At 42.1% G+C, this 19,815-nt stretch overlaps 1 protein-coding gene across 9 annotated transcripts in view; it reads left to right on the top strand.

Annotated features, from left to right (window-relative positions):
* The window catches only part of SREK1 (splicing regulatory glutamic acid and lysine rich protein 1), a 69,763-nt gene that overhangs the window by 31,432 nt on the left and 18,516 nt on the right, over positions 1-19,815 (top strand). For all 9 annotated transcript variants that reach the window (XR_012904881.1, XM_075932375.1, XM_075932373.1 and 6 more), the window contains 5 exons: positions 252-367; positions 6,856-7,020; positions 8,894-9,072; positions 10,042-10,172; positions 11,269-11,383. Coding sequence is in view for 8 of the 9 variants with exons in the window: in XM_075932375.1 (XP_075788490.1) it covers positions 252-367; positions 6,856-7,020; positions 8,894-9,072; positions 10,042-10,172; positions 11,269-11,383 (706 nt within the window). In the remaining variant the exon portion in view is untranslated. The remainder of the gene's footprint in view (positions 1-251; positions 368-6,855; positions 7,021-8,893; positions 9,073-10,041; positions 10,173-11,268; positions 11,384-19,815) is intronic.

Below are 19,815 nucleotides of genomic sequence, written 5' to 3'. Positions count from 1 at the left end.
TCAGTTTTTAAAATAATAATCCATTAATGAGATTGCTAGTCTTTGAAGTTTTACTCACTTTTGTTTTTCCTAGTAGAGCAGGGTTAAAAGGAAAAAACTTTAGTTCTTATTTGTTTTTTGTAAGGCTCTGGTAGATAGATTCATTTTTCTTTCTTTTATTTTTAAGTGCAAGGGTAAATTGTAAAATCATAGAAAGAATAACATTGTTTTGGTGTTCAAACTCTCTCTAACACTTCCATTTGCTTCTCCAGGTAAAATCCCAGATGAAGCCAAAGCCCTCTCTTTATTGGCTCCTGCTCCCACTATGACAAGCCTGATGCCTGGTGCAGGATTGCTTCCTATACCCACACCAACTCCTCTGACCACAGTAAGTAAAATTTAATCTCCCAGACTTGGAGTTAATAAACTGTTATATCTTCTAGCTCCCTCCTTCAGCTCAACAAATAATTCTCCCCTTCTGAACTGAGAGAAAAGGAATAGTTTGACCCTATGACATCATATCCTACCTAAGTCAGTGAAGAAATTAAATTCCTCTGTTTTGCTTTTTCTCAAGAGGTCAGACTAGAGTATGGCTAGTGTGTTTGCTCCGTTTTTTATTTCAAATTCCTATCTACAAAGTACTGCAGGATGGCAGAATATGCAGACCTTCCTCCAACAATATTTGGCTTAATGGGTCTTCCCTCTGTTCACCTGTCATTGGCCCCAAATTATTTGTGGAAATGGGGCCATGATCTACTGACCTGGTGGCTGCTCTGCATTCACCATACTATTGTTGGCACCAATTTAGATTTCTGCATTTAACAGAACTACTATAAGTGCGGGCAATGACAATGTGCTCTTGAGTGACTACTCAGCAAACTCTTACTGGCATCATTACTAGCATTTTCAGCTTCTTGATAATGGGGTGACTGTGCCAGGCCCAGTGATACAGAAGAGCTTAGAACTTTCGGCTTCCTACCCTGAGCTCTTTAAATCGCCTCCGGATCATGGTGTGGCCCGCTCTGGAAGGCTCTAAGGGCTGGCTGGAGGGGGGCAGCACAGTGCAGTCCTAGCAGTGCTGAGGACTGGCTGCCCAGCCCTCCCCTTGTGTCCGAGAATCTGCCCCTTCCCGTTTCCCAGCAATTCGGTTGGCCCCACTGGTTGCAGTAGCCCCTGCACCTCTTTGTTTTTACACACGTGGACTCATGTAGAAGCAATTGGAAACGATGAGGAAATGGTACCATATTACTTACCATCTCACTGTAGCCTACCAGCTAGTGATCTACAGTCCACAGAATTGCTGCATTATGTTTGAATGCTAGAATTCCAGATTTTCCACCAGCATAAGGACTATGGAAATCCAGCAAGTGTCAAGATACTGATTAAATCACTTTGGAATTCATTTGTCTGTGTGTACATAAGGGAAAGTCTGATAGTCATTTGAATTATTGGATTTTTTAAAAACTTTTTATATATCAGTCTACCAGGGATACAAATAACTGCGATGTATTAGCTATGACATTCTGTTTTCCAGTGGTACTGTGTTCATTTATGTCTCTGTTGTTGCACAAGATCTTTTACTGGCTCCTACAGCTAATGCTACTTCTGTAGACTAAATAAGAAATACTTACACTTGAGCCAGTTTAGATCCCCCTCTGAGCTATCGCATGAGCAGAGGGTCCAAGCTAGAAAAGCGTTAGACCCATTGTGTCCAACATGCAAGCCACTAGCCACATGTGGCTTTTTGGCCAGTTAAGTGTGTCTAGTTCACTATAGCAGTAGCTACTATAGTGGCTTCAGAACTGGTTGGACACATCTTTAGATTGAGATTTCAGAGCAATGTAGAGGATTTGGATGCCCACTTTCCTTTTAAAATTAAGGAGAACTGAATGTCCAATTATTTCCATTAGGCTCTCCATGGTGCAGCCAAAGCATTAATCACAAGAAACTCCTTTATTGAGCAAAATTAGACTTTCCTCCCCCCATTTGTCAATTATTATATTAATCTGGGGAAAGACTCAAATTTAAGCACTTGTTTCACAGAAGAAAATTAACATTGGTGCCTTTAGAATATAGTTGCCTTTCCCTAGATGCTAATTCTACGTTTATTAATAACCTGGGCATAAATATTCATGTTTTATATTCTGCAAGGAAATTCTGTCACTGGCTTTCATTTTGATTATGATACTGCATCACTGGTCAGATAGCACAAATAAGATAGTGACTGGCTACATTTGGAACATTTAATATATGTGAACATCTACAGGGGGAAATTATTTCAAAATAACTCCCAAACTAATAATTTTTTAAATAACCCGTTGACACTACAAGGCAGAATTGAAATCACTCAAAATTATTTTGAAATAACATGTCCATATTGATTGGAGCGTGCATCAGATTTAAAGTTTCCAGCAGCACTTTGGAGAGGGCATCAGGAGGGCGCACACTTCCTGTAGCTGCTTGCTAAGTCTAGCTGAGACACATGCTTAAAGGGGCTCCTTTCTACAGCCAGGGTACGTCTAAACTACATGGCTCCGTCGACGGAGCCATGTAGATTTGTTGTTTTGGCAAAGTCAAATGAAGCCGCGATTTAAATGATCGCGGCTTCATTTAAATTTACATGGCTGCCGCGCTGAGCCGACAGCTGATTGGCTGTTTGTCTGCTCAGCGCGCTAGTCTGGACGCTCCCCTGCCGACATCAAAGCCCTTTGTTGGCAGCCCCGGTAAACCTCATCCCATGAGGAATAACGGGGCTGCCGACAAAGGGCTTTGATGTCAGCTGGGGAGTGTCCAGACTAGCGCGCTGAGCGGACAAACAGCTGATCAGCTGTTTGTCGGCTCAGCGTGGCAGCCATGTAAATGTAAATGAAGCCGCGATCATTTAAATCGCGGCTTCATTTGACTTTGCCTATGTGTCTAATCTACATGCCTCTGACGACAGAGGCATGTAGTCTAGACACCGCCCCAGTGTCACACTACTCCTCCACTGCCTACCTCCTCAGAAGACACCAAACTCACGCAGTGTGTTCTGGTTGCCCTTGCGGACGCCACAGCACTCACATCATGGAATCGGAGCTGCTGCAAAGCGGTGCCAGGCTCATGCTGTGCCTCATGGCACAGTTCATCCAAACTGCCCATGTGCTGCTTCAGCATGACGATGACCAGCCCAAACAGGCGGATCCCGTCACTCAGGCCCTGGTGCTCCTGCAGCAGCAAATGATCCTCAGTCTCCTGCACCCTATCAAATGCTGCTTCGGGCAAAGGGAGACCAGTTCAAACTGGTGGGACCTCATCGTCATGCAGCGGTGGGACAACCAACAGTGGCTCCAGAACTTCTGCATGTGGAAGGCTACCTTCTCGAAACTCTGTGAGTGGCTCTCCCCTGCCCTCAGGTGACAGGACACCCACATACGACCCACTACCCTCTGCAGAAAGTGGCAACATTGCCCTCTGGAAGCTTGTCAGCTACTGCTCCCTTGGGAACCAGTTCGGCATGGGAAAATCCACAGTCAGAGCCCGAGTTCCTGCAGGTAGTCAAGGCCATCAATAACATATTGCTGTGGAGGGTCATCACTCTGGGGAATGTCAACACCATCGTAGATGGCTTTGCAGCTTCCCCAACCGAGGACGGGGACATAGATGGCACTCATATCCTCATCCTGGCCCCGGACCATTGAGCCCTGGGACTATATAAACAGAAGGGGGTACTTTTCTATGGTGCTGCAGGCCCTGGTGGACCACAAGAGATGGTTCACAGAAGTTAGTGTTGGCTATTCGGGGAGGGCGCATGATGCCTGCATCTTCCAGAACTCATACCTGTTCCAGAAGATGCACACTGGCACAATTTTTCCTGACGGCACCATCAGGGTGAAGGACGTGGACATGCCCATCTGCATCCTGGTCAATGCAGCCTATCCCTTGCTCCCCTGGCTTATGAAACCCTAAATGGGCAACCGGGACCCCACCAAGGAGAACTCCCAACGCCAGCTAAACAGGTGCCACCATTGTGGTAGTGTGTGGCTTCAACCATCTCAAGGGAAGTTTCAGGAGTCTCTTCATCCATCTGGACATGAGTGAGCGCAACACACAACATCCCCTATATGGTGGCATCCTGCTGTGTGCTCCATAACCTATCTGAGAACAAGGGGTAGACTTGGGGGCTGAGGCTGAATGACTGGCCAGGATTTATGAGCAGCCGGACACCAGTGCCATACGGAGAGCCTATCAGGAAGCTGTGATCATCCCAGAGGCCTCAAGGGAGAGTTTCAGCCAAGGCCACCTGTGAGACTCTTCCCTGTGCCTCTCCACAAGGGGTCCCTGCATTGCCCTGTGTGCCTTTCTTCCTCCAGCCCTCCCTTTCCCTTTCCTCCCTTCCCAGCCACCCCATCCCTCCTCCTGCAGAGCAAAGGAAGCATTTTTTTTTCCTTTTTAAACAAATAAGTCTGTTTATTTGAGGGATATATAACAGGGGAGGGACTGGGGGGGGGAAACCTGGGGGAGGAGGCGAGAGTGGGGCCTGGGACTAGCACCTGCCTTAAGTAGCTCAAATGGCTTTGCCCAAGAGGTCCCATCACCACATGCTCTGGGGCCCCAATGGCTCCTTGGGGGTTTAGAAGGGAAAGCCGAGAGGGGGTAGTGGTGGGGGGTGGGGAGCGGAGGTGACTGGTGGCTCTATCACAGAGGTGCAGGAGGTGCACATGGCTTTGTGCTGGCACGCCAGCTGGTCCCACATGGCCTTCCACTGCTCCCAGCCAGCCCAGTGCTCCTCCTGTTTGGTGGCCCGCTCCCAGTGCTCCTCATTGAGCCCCCGGATGAGGGACTGGTGGCAGGCCATCTGGTCCTGCAGCAGGTCTTCCCGAGTTCGCTTCACCTAAAAGATCATGGATGTGTGAGATTGGTCCCCTCCTGTCAAGCACAGTGATGCTGGAGAGGATGCTGCCCAAGAGCAGGCATGACCCTGTGCCATTTGCACACCTCTGTGTGGTTCCATGACTCTAGCCTCCTTAGTGATGGCTTGTCGTGGGAAGAAGTTGTTCCACCATCGAGGGCATAGTAAGGCAGGCCTCTCTAGGAACTTTGTGAGAAGGACCATGGGGTTCATGTGTGAGAGCGTCATGGGACTGAGTGCTCCAACTGCCACTCTGTTGTGTGACACCCTTCCCTCCCCCCCAGCCAAGTAGCCTGAGCAAAGAGCATGCAGCCTCTCGTAGTCTGCTGCCTGCTCCAGAATGTGTATAGGGAAAGTTATAGAACTCACCTGAAGTGCTTTCTCTGGGATGGTTCAACACCTAGGAGACATTGTGGGAGGTGGGGACTGGCTTCAGGGTGAGGAGCAGTTCCTGGCTGGTGGGAATGATGGCTGGTGGACACACACTCAGTGCCAGCCTTCACAAGGGCTGGCCTGCTCCTCCTCATTCTCCAGAACCCCACCCTTGTGAAGGCTGGCGCTGGGTGTGTCCTGGTCAGACTCGATGACAATGGTGGGGAGGTGACATTCTCTTCCTCCCCTCTCCCCCCCCCCCCCCCATGACACCTAACCACTCATAACAGCGGCAAGTGTAAGGAGCCACCCCAGAGCATCCATGTTGCTCCGTGGCCTTGCTGTAGGCCCTCTGGAGTGCTTTTATTTTTATGCAGACCGGGTTGAGGTTTCACACGTGTCCTTTTTTGGCCAGGCTGTTGCTGTTTGGCCGTAGACATCAGCAATCCTCCTTCTGGCGCAGAGATCTTGGAGGTTGGAGGCTCCCCCCCCCCCCCCCCCCAGATCTCAATGAGGTCCAGGATCTCTGCATCAGGCCAGTCCCTCTTTCACCCATGGCTAGAGACAGCTGAGGGCACTGGCTTGGTACAGAGATCCTGAGCAGCCATGGAGGGCTCAGAGGGAGCACTGGGGTCCAACATGGCTGCTCAGATGGGTGCTATGTGGCATGGGCTGTGAAAGGTTCACAAGTTTCATGTGCCCTTTTCCTTCATCTTGAGGATGTTACATTTAGATTAATTGGCTAATCAAATAGTCAATGCAATTTACATCGATTATTCGATAAGGGCACCTTCGCCTTTGAAGTGTAGAACAGCCCCAGGGTTGCTACACTTCAAAGGCATCAGAGTCCCCAGCTGACCCTGGGCTCCATGCAACGCTCCACATGGTGTTTCAAAGTGGCAGCGCCACGTAGAGCCCGGGATCAGTGAGGGAGCCCCCAGCTGACCCTGGGCTTCACCCGGTGCTTTTGCTTTGAAATGCTGCATGCAACCCCGGGTCAGCTGGAGATTCCAGAGTCTTGTCCCAGGTTCCATGTGGTGCTGCTGCTTTGAAGCACCCCTTTCTTTCCCTCTCTCCAGCCTCTTTTTGATAGAGGCAGCAAGAGGAGGGGAAGCGACTAGTGTGTCTACTAAGCGGGGATAGTTGACTAGTCGTTTATATCCCTCCTTCAGTCTGTTGCTTTAAGCTTTGTGGAGAAAGGGATTGTAGGAGATATCATATGTGGCCAGAGTGGCCACAAGTTCAGCTGAGAGGCCTCTGGAGGCCAATTATTTCAAAATAGCAGCAGCTGAGTGTCCATACTCAATGCTATTTCAAAACAATTTCAAAATAAGTGTTATTCCTCATGGAAAGCAGGAGTTATAACCAGTCCGTTATTTAAAAATGGAGTTATTTCAAAATAACTCCCTAGTGTAGACCAGGGCTGAGAGACTAGATTTAGGGTTTGTGTGGTTTTCGTTTTTGGTGGTGTGTATGGTGGGTTTTTTTGGTTTTTTGTTTTGTTTTTGTTTTTGTCTCTGCTTATACTGAATTTTGTGTTTTGTTCTTGGATAAAAGTATAGCTGGGAGATGCAATCGCTCTCTGTTTGTTTATAAATCGTGTTCTTTTTTTTTAGCTTAGTGTTTCACTTGGCACATTGGGAGCTATACCAGCGGCAGCATTGGACCCTAATATTACAGCACTTGGAGACATACCACAGCCACCAATTATGGGAAATGTGGATCCTTCCAAAATTGATGAAATTAGAAGAACAGTTTATGTTGGAAATCTGAATTCTCAGGTACCAACCTTTTTGTCACTTTTGAAATGTTAAAGGAAGATGTAGGCCCATGTCATTGTGATTTATAATCTTAAACAGTTTTGAAAAGACCCACATGTGTATAATGATTGAATCCTTCATTGTAAAAAAAGAACAAATAAAAAAAGATTTTTTTTGTGGTGTGAATGCTTTTGGGAAAAGGATGGGGAGGAAATATTATTTCACATATATCCGTCTATAGAGTTCACTACTGCAAAGAAACAAATACTACAGATTTTGTTTTATCACTGCGCTTAAATAATAATGTTCTGCATCAGAGTATAATAAACTGATCACATCAAGGATCATGAAGGAACTAGCAGCTCTACCCTGTGTTGCCCAGGTCGGTCAGTGCAGGGCCTTGGGGATGTGAGGGAGGTGAGCAGGAGGCTGAGGTGCCAGGGGCCTCTTCTCCTCCCAGGCCACCTCTCAGTCCAACGTGGGCCTGTTCTTTTCCACACACCCTTTTTCCCCTCCTCCCCCCCGCTCGGCGCGCGCGCACACACACACTTTTCCCTTCAGGCCACCCACTAGGGCCTATTCTTGCCTGCTGCCAAGAGATGGGGTGGGGGGAGAAGTTTGGGGCCAGGGGGCTACTTATTGGTTTACTGTCAGGCAAGATGACAGAGCCCCAGCCCTGCTAGCACTCCCTTGGTGGTATGGCTACCTCCAGTGGATACTCTGCAGGATAGCTCTCCTGCGAGCTCGCTGCCCCTGTGGCCATTCTCATATAGTGTCCCTTGGAATAGCAGCCCATCTCTTTGCATGTTATGAAAAACTATCCTTTTCTCAGAGCTTCCGGTTGTCTTGGCACAACCAACCCCTGACCTTGCTTTAGGTTAAGAGAAGAGGCAGCTACGTACCAAATTTGGTGGCCCTAGCTCATATTGTTTAGGAGGAAACCTGAGTTTGTTCAGGAATAAGTGCCTTGTGGAGAAGGAATTTACTTTTTTCTCAGGAATGAATAATTGGCCAGCACAAGAGGCTGGTCTTGGTAAACTAGTTGTATTATCTAGTATAGAGAATCATTCCTCTGTATCCATAGCAAAGGAAACAATGTCCTCTTCCTTAAATGGTGAGTTACTTATCTTAGAAGGTTATTTAAATAGTCAAGATTAAATAATGTGGCTTTTGTTTTATTTAACGAACTACACCTAAATAGAAAGCTGTTACTGTGATGAATACCAGTCTAAAACCCCGAATGGGTGAATATATAGAAACATAATTTTAAAATTCATTATTTTGATGCATTTTCAATCAGTATATGTAACACACATGAAATTATTCTATTTGAAATATAAAAAAATCCTTTTTTAACTGAGGATTTCAAATTAACTACCCTGAAAAATGCAGATTCATATGGAAATACATTTATAATTCACAGATATGATGAGTTCGGGCTTACAGTGATGTTTTTCTTCATTTCTACATGTAGGTAGAGAGGAGAGGGGGGGGATAAGCATTTTCATCTCTCCTTTTCTTGATTATTTTAATTTGTTTGATTAACATACCTGTGTTAAAACGATTCATCCAGAAACATCTTTCTATTTTTTACCTTCTCAAAATATGACTGTATTAATGTTGTTTTAAATAGAAGTAGACTTTTTAGATTAGTGGAGGAAAAAAAATGTGATAGATACTCTCTTTCTAAAATGGTTGATTTCCAAATAACTCATTGTGGAAAGGAAAGAAACATGTAAAAGTTTTGCTTCACATTGCCTTTGCTTAATACAGGTGGGTTTTTTTTTGTTTTTTGTTTTTTAATAATCTCTGAAGTTCTTAGGTTATCTACTATGTTGGATAAGTGTTTTTTATTGCATATTTTACTTCAGCTAAGGTTTTTTACTCTTTCTAGACTACAACAGCAGACCAACTGCTTGAATTTTTTAAACAAGTTGGAGAAGTGAAGTTTGTGCGAATGGCAGGTGATGAGACACAACCAACACGGTTTGCTTTTGTGGAATTTGCAGACCAAAATTCTGTACCTCGTGCTCTTGCCTTTAATGGAGTTATGTTTGGAGACAGGCCACTCAAGTAAGAAACTAAACATAAAATATCCAAATTAATTGTGAACGTAAGATTTTTCAGGATCTTTATAAATATTTCTCATCTATGCAGGTCTGGTATACAAAGCAGTTTGCAATGCCTGTATTAGCAGCATGCTGCTTTCTGTAGCCTTTGACACCTTGTCACTTTACATTTTCAGGCGTGCAAGTGACTTCAGATAAGGATATAGTGTAGAACAGAGCAGCCAATATTAATATTTCGTCTCTGAGGATTAAATCCATTACCATGTAGGAGCCCTAAATGTGGTCCTTATGTGGTAAAAAAAAGTTTCAGGCTATAAATTTCACCTTTAATTTAAAAAAAGTTAAATGTCTTTGTATTTGAAAATATACTTGCATGCCACACAAATATGAACACCACCATGTGCATTACTGCGAGAGATGTGAGCGTATAAATGTGTAAACCGTTAACTGATAAGCCTAGGCTCCTGGGGAACTGGCTGCCATCCCTCCAGAGGCAGCAGTGTAGGACGGCAGAAGGGAGTGCGCATGGGGAGCTGGCTTAAAAGCTGGTTCTCAGTGTGTACCATCTCTCAGGAAGTCACCTGCTGCCCCATGCTATTGTGTCTGTAGCGTGGGGGTAGCAGCTGGCTCTCCAGGAGTGGTACATCCTGGCTCTCGGGGAGCTGGCTGTGGGTGCATATAATCAGGTAGCCACATTTAGGGCTCCTACATGTTTCAGTGGTTACATGTTTACACAATGCCTGCATTGTAACATCCCTAATGTTGTAATGCATTTGTTCATGGTAAAAAGTATTTTGGGCAATAAAAACTTGGTATGCTATATAAATGCATACTGATTATTGGTTGTTATAAGGAAAAAACTTAAACATACTAATTTTTGATATAGTGTAATGTATATCTTGATTTAAAAGAAAACAAGTAAAAAAAGTGTTCATGAGCATAAATTTAAAGCTATGTTTGTTCTTTACTTTAGAATAAATCACTCCAATAATGCAATAGTGAAACCTCCTGAAATGACACCACAAGCTGCTGCTAAAGAACTGGAAGAAGTGATGAAGAGAGTAAGGGAAGCCCAGTCTTTCATATCTGCAGCTATTGAGCCTGGTAAGTCAATTATGTTTGCTAGTTAGGATGAAAAAAGTGTATCTCAACATGTGTATCTTGTTGACATGCATTTATAGAACATTTTCAGACAGAGAAAGGCCTCCTCTAAGATGAGCAATGTGTTTTGGTAATCAAAATTATTTTCTTATGAGACAAACCAAGTGGAATCCAGGTTACTTTTTATATTTGTTTTAAAGTATTTTATTTTCAAAGGTTTGCTCAAAGAATGGCATCAATAGCTTTAAAATTGTGAAGTTAATACTATTACAATATCCAATAATGGTTAACACTAGTACTTATTTATGTTTTAAGTTCTTTATGGACATTAAATCTTTCACTATCAATTTTTTGTCTTCTACGTATCATTAAATAAATTCCTAAATTCTAAAAAAGAAAAAATAGTTCAATTAAGATTGTTCATAGATCTTTGAAATGTTTCTTTATCCTTAACAAACCTAGACAGTGCATAATTATCTGCCCTGAACAAAGCTGGAAGAAAAAGACACTCTAAATTTCCTAGTTATTTCTTTAACACTTTAATTTTACTCATTTAGAACCTAAGATTCACTGCCCATCGAAGTCAGTGGGAAACATTTATGCTATGGTTTTGGATCATACCTTTACTTTCTCCAGAGTGTTGTGAAGATTAAGTAGTTAATATTTATACAGTGCTTTGAAAATATAAAATGCTTTAAGGGCTGAGTATTATTTGAATTTTTATGCAGGTTTTCAAAATTGCTACTCTGTGAATTTTGTCTATTCTCAGAAGTTGGTTTTTTTTTAGTAATTTAATTGAATAAGCCAAGAAGAGAACATGTTATAATCTTGTGCATTGTGGCAGCAACATAAATCCCATTCCTTACTCAGCTAGCTGTTTATAATTATCTGGTTTATGTGTACTGCTGCAGGATGGCTGCACTCAACGAGTATATGCAATGACTTTCTTGGATGTTTCTGAAGGATTTTTGCAAAGAAGGAAGATGTGCAGAGAGTAGGCCCATTGCACTATATGTGGTACATTCCACTTGTGCCATATTGTTAACTGGGATCTTTAAATGTTCTGAGCTTACACTGCAAAGTGGTTTTTTCCTCTCAGAGTCTGGAAAGACCAGTGAAAGAAAAGGCGGTCGATCTCGTTCCCATTCTCGATCAGAGTCCAGATCTAGTTCAAAATCCCGGTCTAGAAGGAAAAGATCACACTCAAAACGCAGGTAAGAATGCTTTCCATTCTGCACTAAGAGTTCACACTGCATTATTTCTTGATGGTAAGAGTTTATGAGATTGTCTTTGAGTTCTGAACTAAGAATCTCAGGGAGAGATATCTTGAACTGTCTGGTACTATGACTGGACCAAAATAAGAACTTTCTGTGTTTCAACAGGTTTTCATTCCCCAAAACCAGATTACCATAATAGAAAAGCTATTTTGAAGTTGTATTGAAAAAATATGGGACTAATTTCAGATAGCACAGACAAAGATAAGATGCTCACATTTCAATAGCTTGATTTTGTTAAATTTTGATAGCTCTAGATTTCAGAATGTGCTTTGCTAATGGACAGTGTTGTCAGATTTTTTTTCATGTTGTTGTTGTTATGGATTGTTTGATAACTTTAGCCAATATGATACTTCTAGCATCCCAAAATTATAAATGTTATTTAACAGACTCAATGTGAAAATGCACGTGAAACAAAAAAGCGCACCTATTGTACCTATTTTTTTCTTACTTAGCCCAACTCCAATTTTGGTCTGAGAATTTATTTTGATTTTTACTGTTTAAAATTTGATGAAGTTCTGTATTCTAGATTTTATGTTAACATGGAAGAAAAGTTGTCTGCATACTCTTAAAAAGTGAGTTGCAGCCTTTTTTTAAGCCCATAAATGAGATAAGGGTAAACTACTGTCATCTCAATTTTGTAAATGTCTCCTGGAATCAGAATTCCTGTTCTCTGAAACTTAGAATTTTCTGTCTCCATAACCATTTGGATAGTATCCACTATCTCAGATAACAAGAGTGAGAGAAATTTAGCATAGAAAGGAATGCAAAATAAGTTTTTAAGTCCAAGTTTCCTTAATATTGTATCAGCAGTTGTGCCATGTCCCTGAATGCCTTTTCCTGTGATATGGCAACTATCAGAACTCCATGGTGGACAGTGTAGGTGACCCATAGAGAGTCATCACATCCATCTACTACCAAAGAGAAGTGATTTGCTCAACTGCTAAAGGATTGGCTTTTAGTTTTGCAGCTTCTTCCAGTAGTTGTGACCAGAAAATGTTTTCGGTGCTGTTAATTTTTTTAACTGTCAGTTATTTTCTGAATGCTTCCTTGTTCCTTACCTATTTGGGACAGTCAGCACATAACTAGACAACTTTTTCTCTTTAGGAAAGCTTTATGTATGTCTCAGCTCAATTTTCAGATTCTTTTGTCTCTGGATAATTCAGTACTAATAAAGTTTTAACACCAAATTGTCATTTGCCTACTTTAATACCAGATACAGATAAAGCACTGAATCCAGTGCTTCGCTTAATAGTATGATTAATTTATTTTCCAGTCCGTTCTGGACACTTACTGAATTAAAGATCATTCTAATACTGCCAGAGAATCAACAGCATTTTCAGAATAAACCTCCCTCAGCCATTCCCAGCTTTTTAGTGTCTTAATCATCCCCTTATTTTCATCTCAAATTCATCAGTCACAGAGGCCTTATTCTAATTGAGCTGGATTTAGTTTCGCATGTAGTTGACAGATTATTCCATGTTAACTTGTGAAGCACTGGTCTAGGCAAAACAACCCTTTGCCTTGGATACTTTCTTTTGTGGATGCATCCTGTGTTGTAGAACAACGGTGTTGCTGGGATTTTATGCACTTTTTTGTTCCTCAGGGTTTAGAGCAGTGGCGGGCACGATACAGCCCACAGGACAAATCAAGACAACCAAGACATTTGATCTGGCCTGTGGCCTGCTCTCCCGCGGCCCAGCCCCCTCCTCGTTTGAGACCTAGGGACGGGGAGATGGCATCAGGTCATTCGCTGTTCCAACTGTTGTGATCAGCAAATTGCAGTCCCCTGCCCTGAGGTTCCGATTGGCTCGGGTAGAGGAGCATGTGAATCTCCTCCCCTCACCAGGGGTACACAGCGCCTAGAAGGAGCTGTCATCTGTTCAAAATGGCTGGTGGTTTCATCCTGATTTTGGACAGAAAATTTCAAAATCTTGAAAATTCCTGTGGGACAAAAACATTTCCTGCCTACCTCTATAAGAAAGATTTCTGTAAGGGATGTGGTTTTTTTTCCCCAGAGTTAGAAGAAAAAAGGTTCAAACGGTAAATTGTAATGTATTGACAAAAATGTATCCCTGCATGTCATTTTCTTCACCATAAGTACATATTGAGGATATTTATGCAGAAATAAGTCACGTGTGCAGACTTGAGTGTCTGCATGTTGAAATAAATCTGTATTTATTTCTGTGATTTGACATTCAGTAAATGCATATGCTATATTGGAATGTAACACATACGTACTGAGAAAATATTTGTAAATGATGATATGGCATAAAGAATTTATCAACATGGATTTGTGATAGTCACATTAAACCCAAGTACTAAGTTCCAGATAGGTTGAGCATGTAATCCAAAATGAAGACTATTCAAACTTTTTATATCACACCATCATATGTTTCGGATCTACCATGTTTTATAGAGAAAGGTTTCTTAAAAGTATGTTAGTGCGAAGGCTGGAAAGCCAAACTAGATTCAATCTGTAGAGCCAAATTACTTTAATTACCATGAATCAATTGAACAGGACTTGGAGAGAAAGAAAAATGCAATTAATTTTTAGAAGATTGTAAAAATTAAGTGCCTTTTTTTTTCTAGCCCTAATGGTGCCATATGTAGGACCTTGAATGTGTTATTGGTCGAAGAGTGAATAATGCCTACCTTGTATTTCCTTTCCCTCCAAAAACTTAAAAAAACAACAAATAGTACTGTAGCTCCTTAGAGACAAAAAATGTTGATGGTGGTATGAGCTTTCGTGAGCACAACTCACTTCTTCAGATGAATGGAATCAGGGGTGTAGGGTGTAAATAAATAGAGAAGTAGAAGGGATAGGGAGGGAAAGAAAAGGGAAAAAATAGTAAAAAAATATTGTCAATTAGCGTGTTCATGCTAAATGAAGCTAATAGAGTGGGCTCTAAGTACCAGTTGTTTAGCTTTTTATATCATATGGGTGTAGAATGTAGAAGCCCCCATCCAGGTCAGGTCTTTGTTCAAACCTTGATTACAGGTGTCAAACTTGTACTGTAAATAAAACCAAGTTCGGCAGTTTCTCTCTCCAGCTGGTTTGTGAAATTGCTTTGTAATAATATAGGCACTTTTAGATCTATTAGTGGGTGCCTGGGCAAGTTAAAGTGTTCTCCAGCAGGTTTCTTTGTGTTACCATTTCAAATATCTGAGTTTTGTCCTTTAATCCTTTGTCGTAGAGACTGTCCAGTTTGGTCAGTATACATGGCAGAGGGGCATTGCTGGCACTTGATGGCATAGATCACATTGGTGGTTGTGCAGTTGTATGAGCCTCTGGTGTGATGGCTCATGTGGTTAGGTCCTGTGATGACGTTGCTTGTATGTGTGGACAGAGTTGGCACCGGAGTTGATTACAGATATGGGTTCCAGGGTGAGTATGATGGAGATGTGCTGCATGGCTGATGGAAAGAATTCGTTTCAGGTTAGGGGGTTCTCTGTAGGCGAGGATTGGCCTGTCCCCCAAAGCCTGTGAGAGTGAGGGATCACTTTCCAGGATAGGCTGTAGATTGTTAATGATGCACTGGAGAGGTTTAAGTTGAGGGCTGTAGGTGATGGCTAGTAGTGTTCTGTTGTTTTGTTTGTTGGGCCTATCTTGAAGAATCTGATGCCTGGGTACTCATCTGGCTCTGGCAATCTGTTTTTTCACTTCCCCAGGTGGGTGTTTAAGTTTTAAGAATGCCTGATAGATATCCTGTTGGTGTTTGTCTCTGTCTGTGGGATTGGAGCAAATCCAGTTGTATCTTAGGGCCTGTTTGTAAACAGTTGATTGGGAAATGTGTCTTGGATGGAAGCTAGAGGCATGTGGGTACGTGTAACGATCGGCATGTTTCCACTATAAGGTGGTGGAAATATGGTTGTCGTTTAATTGTACTGTAGTGTCAAGGAAGTGGATCTCTTGTGTGGACTGGTCTAGGCTAAGGTTGATTGTGGGGTGGAAGTTGTTGAAATCCCTGTGGAATTCTTCCAGGGTTTTCTGGGTCCATATGATGAAGATGTTACCCCAATATGAAAATGGGCAGATTTAAAACATGCATGCACACCCCAGTCAGTGATTAGAAGTGTTCAGTAATCCAAGGTGAAGGTGGAGAAAGTATAGTAGTTGGAAATGTCAAACACAAGAGAAGAAAGGAATGATAGAGGAGCGAAGGAAGAAGACAAAATAAGAGAGAGAGGAATTGAATTGAGAGAAAAAAGAAGTTAAATATTTACCCAACATAGAAAAGTTATATTGAAAAAGACAAAATATAAGACTCACAGTGCTATAAAGGGGAAAATGAAGTTAAGAAAGTTAAAAAAAGGAAAGAACAAATGCAAGGGAGAAAAAAATACCTAATATATACTGTTCACGCAAAATGATACAGTTGTGTTGAAAGGGATGGGAATCTTAAATGAATGGGGATAGAAATTCACCTTGAATCAATTCTACCTTGCTATCTCTTCTCTCCTGATCTTTATATTGAATAACATTCTTTGTGTTATATTTTTGCACCCCTTTTTTTCCTGTAGTTCTAGTTATACAGAAGGGACTACATCCAGTTCTGATGTTTCTTTTAAAAAAAAATATGAAAAAAATTGGAAAGGCTTTGGAAAAGAAAAATGGTTTGAGGTTTGGAAAACCTGCATTGCACTAGGAGACTTAAAATGATCAATCTAAATCGATTATTTAAGAGAAGGTTAAGTGGTGATTGATCATGGTACCTTTTAATTGGAATTGCTTAAGAATCTAGTTAGGGTCCTACCAAATTCCTGGTCCATTTTGGTCATAGGATTTTAAGCATAATAAATTTCATGATTTCAGCTATTTAAATCTGAAATTTCATGATGGTGTAATTGTAGGGGTCCTAACTGAAAAGGAGGTTGTGGGAAAGAGCTTGCAAAGGTATTTGTAGGGGGTTTGTGGTATTGTTACCCTTAGGCTATGTCTAGACTACACTGAAGTTTCGAAAGAGGATATGCAAATTCCACGGAATTTTTGCATATCTTTTTCTGATCTTACTTTCAAAAGCAGCGCTTTCAAAAGTGAAAGTAATTGGGACGTGGGTTTTTCGGCAGCCTTCCCCATTTTTCGAAAAGAAGTGTAAACCTCATTTTTTGAGGAAGAGCAGCTTTTCGAAAAAGGGGAGGAGTTGCAGAAAACTACTTTCAGTTTGGAAAGCAAGATCGGAAGAAGATGTGAGAATTTGCATATCCTCTTTCGAAACTTCTGGGTAGTCTAGATGAGCCCTTATTGCTGCACTGCTGCTGGAGGCAGCACTGCCTTCAGAGCTGGAGAGGGATCCCAACTTTTGAAGGTAGAATTACAACCTGCATAGTACAAGTATGGTATTTCCACCCTTATTTCTACAATGCTGCCTGCAGAGCTGGGCCCTCAAATCAGCAGCCGCTGCTCTCAAGTTGCCCAGGCTGAAGTAAGGGTGACAATACCACAATCTCCCTAAAATAACCTTGCAACCCACCTGCAGTTCCCAATTTGAGAAATGCTGGTCTCTCCTGTGAAATCTATCAAGTTGTATGATTTTGCCCTGTTTCATGGTGAGTGACCAGTTTTTTCTGGGTATAAAAAATGCAATAATTAAGATTGCCTGTCCACACGTTGTTTGACGATGGCAAAAAGAAATGTTGAACAGTTGAGTTATTCACTGTTCAGTCTTTTCCCTGCACTAAGACTTTCCAAAAAAACCCCAAAACAAATCATACTAATCTTACCATTAAAACTACATCATAATGTGTATGCACAATCTCATTTTTGACGTTTCATAATTTCAGTGACTGTCTTTAAATAAGTGGCTTAGTTGAATGCTTAGAAAGGATAACATGATATGTATTGTATATAGTAGGAATGACAATGACCATGGAGAAAAGGCGGTTTAAAGAAGAAAGCCTAAATTAATTTTTCAGAATTCTCCAAAACATTGAAAAATAGTTCCCTGTAATATATATGCCATATACAGAATAGATAGTGGTATTGTATAGTACAGTATACAATTACTGTTGGCTTTATGTGTTGAACAGCATAAATTTCTTGTGACTTTGCCACTCCTGAGTAGTGCATTCATTCCAATATCTTTGATAAACTTCTATGAATTCTCTGTATGTGCAATGTGTGTATATATATATATCTAGTGCCCTCTACGTACATTGAAATAGAACCATAGAGCTGGAAGAGACCTTAGAAGGTCGTTAAGTCCAGCCCCCTGTCCCAGGCAAGACCAATCCCAACTAAATCAACCCAGCCAGGGCTTTGTCAAGCCGAGACTTAAAAATCTCTAGGGATAGAGGCTCCACTACTTTCCTAGGTAACACATTCCAGTGCTTTACCACCCTCCTAGTGAAATAGTTTTTCCTAATATCCAATCTGGACCTCTCCTGCTACAACTTGAGACCATTGTTCCTTGTTCTGCCATCTGTCACTACTTAGAACAGCCTTTCTCCAGCCTCTTTGGAACCTCCCTTCAGGAAGTTGAAGGCTGCTGTCAAATCCCCCTTCACTCTTTTCTCTTCTACAGACTAAACAGACCCAACGCCCTCAGTCTCTCCTTGTAGGCCATATGCTCCAGCCCCCTAATCGTTTTGGTTGCCCTCCAGTGCGTCCACATCCTTTTTGTAGTGGGGGGGCTCAGAACCGGACACAATACTCCAGATGTGGCCTCACCACAGCCGAATAAAGGGGAATAATCACATATCTGGATCTGCTGGCAATGCTCCTCTTAATGCAGCCTAATATGCCATTAGCCTTCTTGGCTACAAGGGCACACTGTTGACTCATATCCAGCTTCTCATCCACTGTAACCCCCAGGTCCTTTTCTGCAAAACTACTACTTAGCCAGTCGGTCCCCAGCCTGTAACAATGCTTGGGATTCTTCCGTCCCAAGTGCAGGACTCTGCACTTGTCCTTGTTGAACCTCATCTCATTTCTTGTGGCCCGATCCTCCAATTTGTCTAAGTCAATCTGGACTTTCTGCCTTCAAGTGTATCTACCTTCGCCCCGAGCTTAGTGTCATCAGCAAACTTGCTGAGGTGCAATCCATCCCCTCATCCACGTCATGAATAAAGATGTTGAACAAAACTGGTCTTAGAATCGAACCTTGGGGCACTCTGCTAGAAAAAGACTGCCATCCTGACATCGAGCCGTTGATCACTACCTGCTGGGCCTGGCCTTCTAGACAGCTTTCTATCCATCTTACTGTCCATTTATCCAATCCACATTCCCTTAACTTGCTGGCAAGAATATTGTGGGAGACCGTATCAAAAGCCTTGCTAAAGTTGAGGTATATCACTTCCACTGACCTTTCCAGTGTCTACAGAGCCAGTTACCTCATCATAGAAGCTAATCAGATTGGTCAGGCACGACTTGCCCTTTGTGAATCCATGCTGACTATTCCTGATCACTTTCCCCTCTTCTAAGTGCCTCAAAATGGATTCCTTAAGGATCCCTTCCTTGATTTTTCCAGGGACTGCTGAGGTAAGATTGACTGGCCTATAGTTCCCTGGATCATCCTTCTTCCCTTTCTTAAAGATGGGCACTACATTTGCCTTTTTCCAGTCATCCGGGATCTCTCCCAATCTCCATGGCTTTTCAAAGGTAATGGGCAAAGCCTCCTCAATGATATTTGCCAACTCCCTCAGTACCCTCGGATGCATTAAGTCCAGACCCATGGATTTATGTACGCTTAGCTTTTCTAAATCATTCCTAACCTGTTCTTTACCCACCAAGGGCTGTCCATCTTCATCCCATCTTGCGTCACTTAGCGCATTAGTCTGGGAGCTGACCTTGTCGGTGAATATAGAGGCAAAGAAAGCATTGAGTACTTCAGCTTTCCCCACAACATCTGTCACTAGGTTACCTCCTTCATCCAGTAGGGGTCCCACACCCTCTCTGATCACCTTCTTCTTGCTAACATGCCTGTAGAAATCTTTCTTGTTATCCTTCACATCCTTTGCCAGTCGCAATTCCAATTGCGCTTTTGCCTTTCTGATAAGGTAGATAAGGTAAATAAACACAGGTAGAACTATGCGTATATGAACCTCAAATAGCACATTTAAAGCTATGTTCATTTCGATATACAATTATAGTCTCTGATCTTTCAATCAACTAGCACCATCCTTAAAAAAGAGAGAGAAAAGAAATGCAAGAGAAAACATTAATACAATGTTACATTTAATAATTAAAACACAGGATGAGGATGATCCAAAATCTTGGCTCCTATAACATTGCAACTGAGCCAGATTGTGTAAATAAAAAAGTATAGAATTAACAGTAATATATGGTAAAATTAGATTATTATAAAAGGATACTTACAATAAAATTCAAATAGCACAATCGCATTTTTACCACAGGAGTAAATAAATACATT

The sequence above is a fragment of the Pelodiscus sinensis genome, chromosome 6, assembly GCF_049634645.1.
Source record: "Pelodiscus sinensis isolate JC-2024 chromosome 6, ASM4963464v1, whole genome shotgun sequence".
Classification (NCBI taxonomy): domain Eukaryota; kingdom Metazoa; phylum Chordata; order Testudines; family Trionychidae; genus Pelodiscus; species Pelodiscus sinensis.
This window is presented reverse-complemented; position numbering and strand designations above follow the sequence as displayed.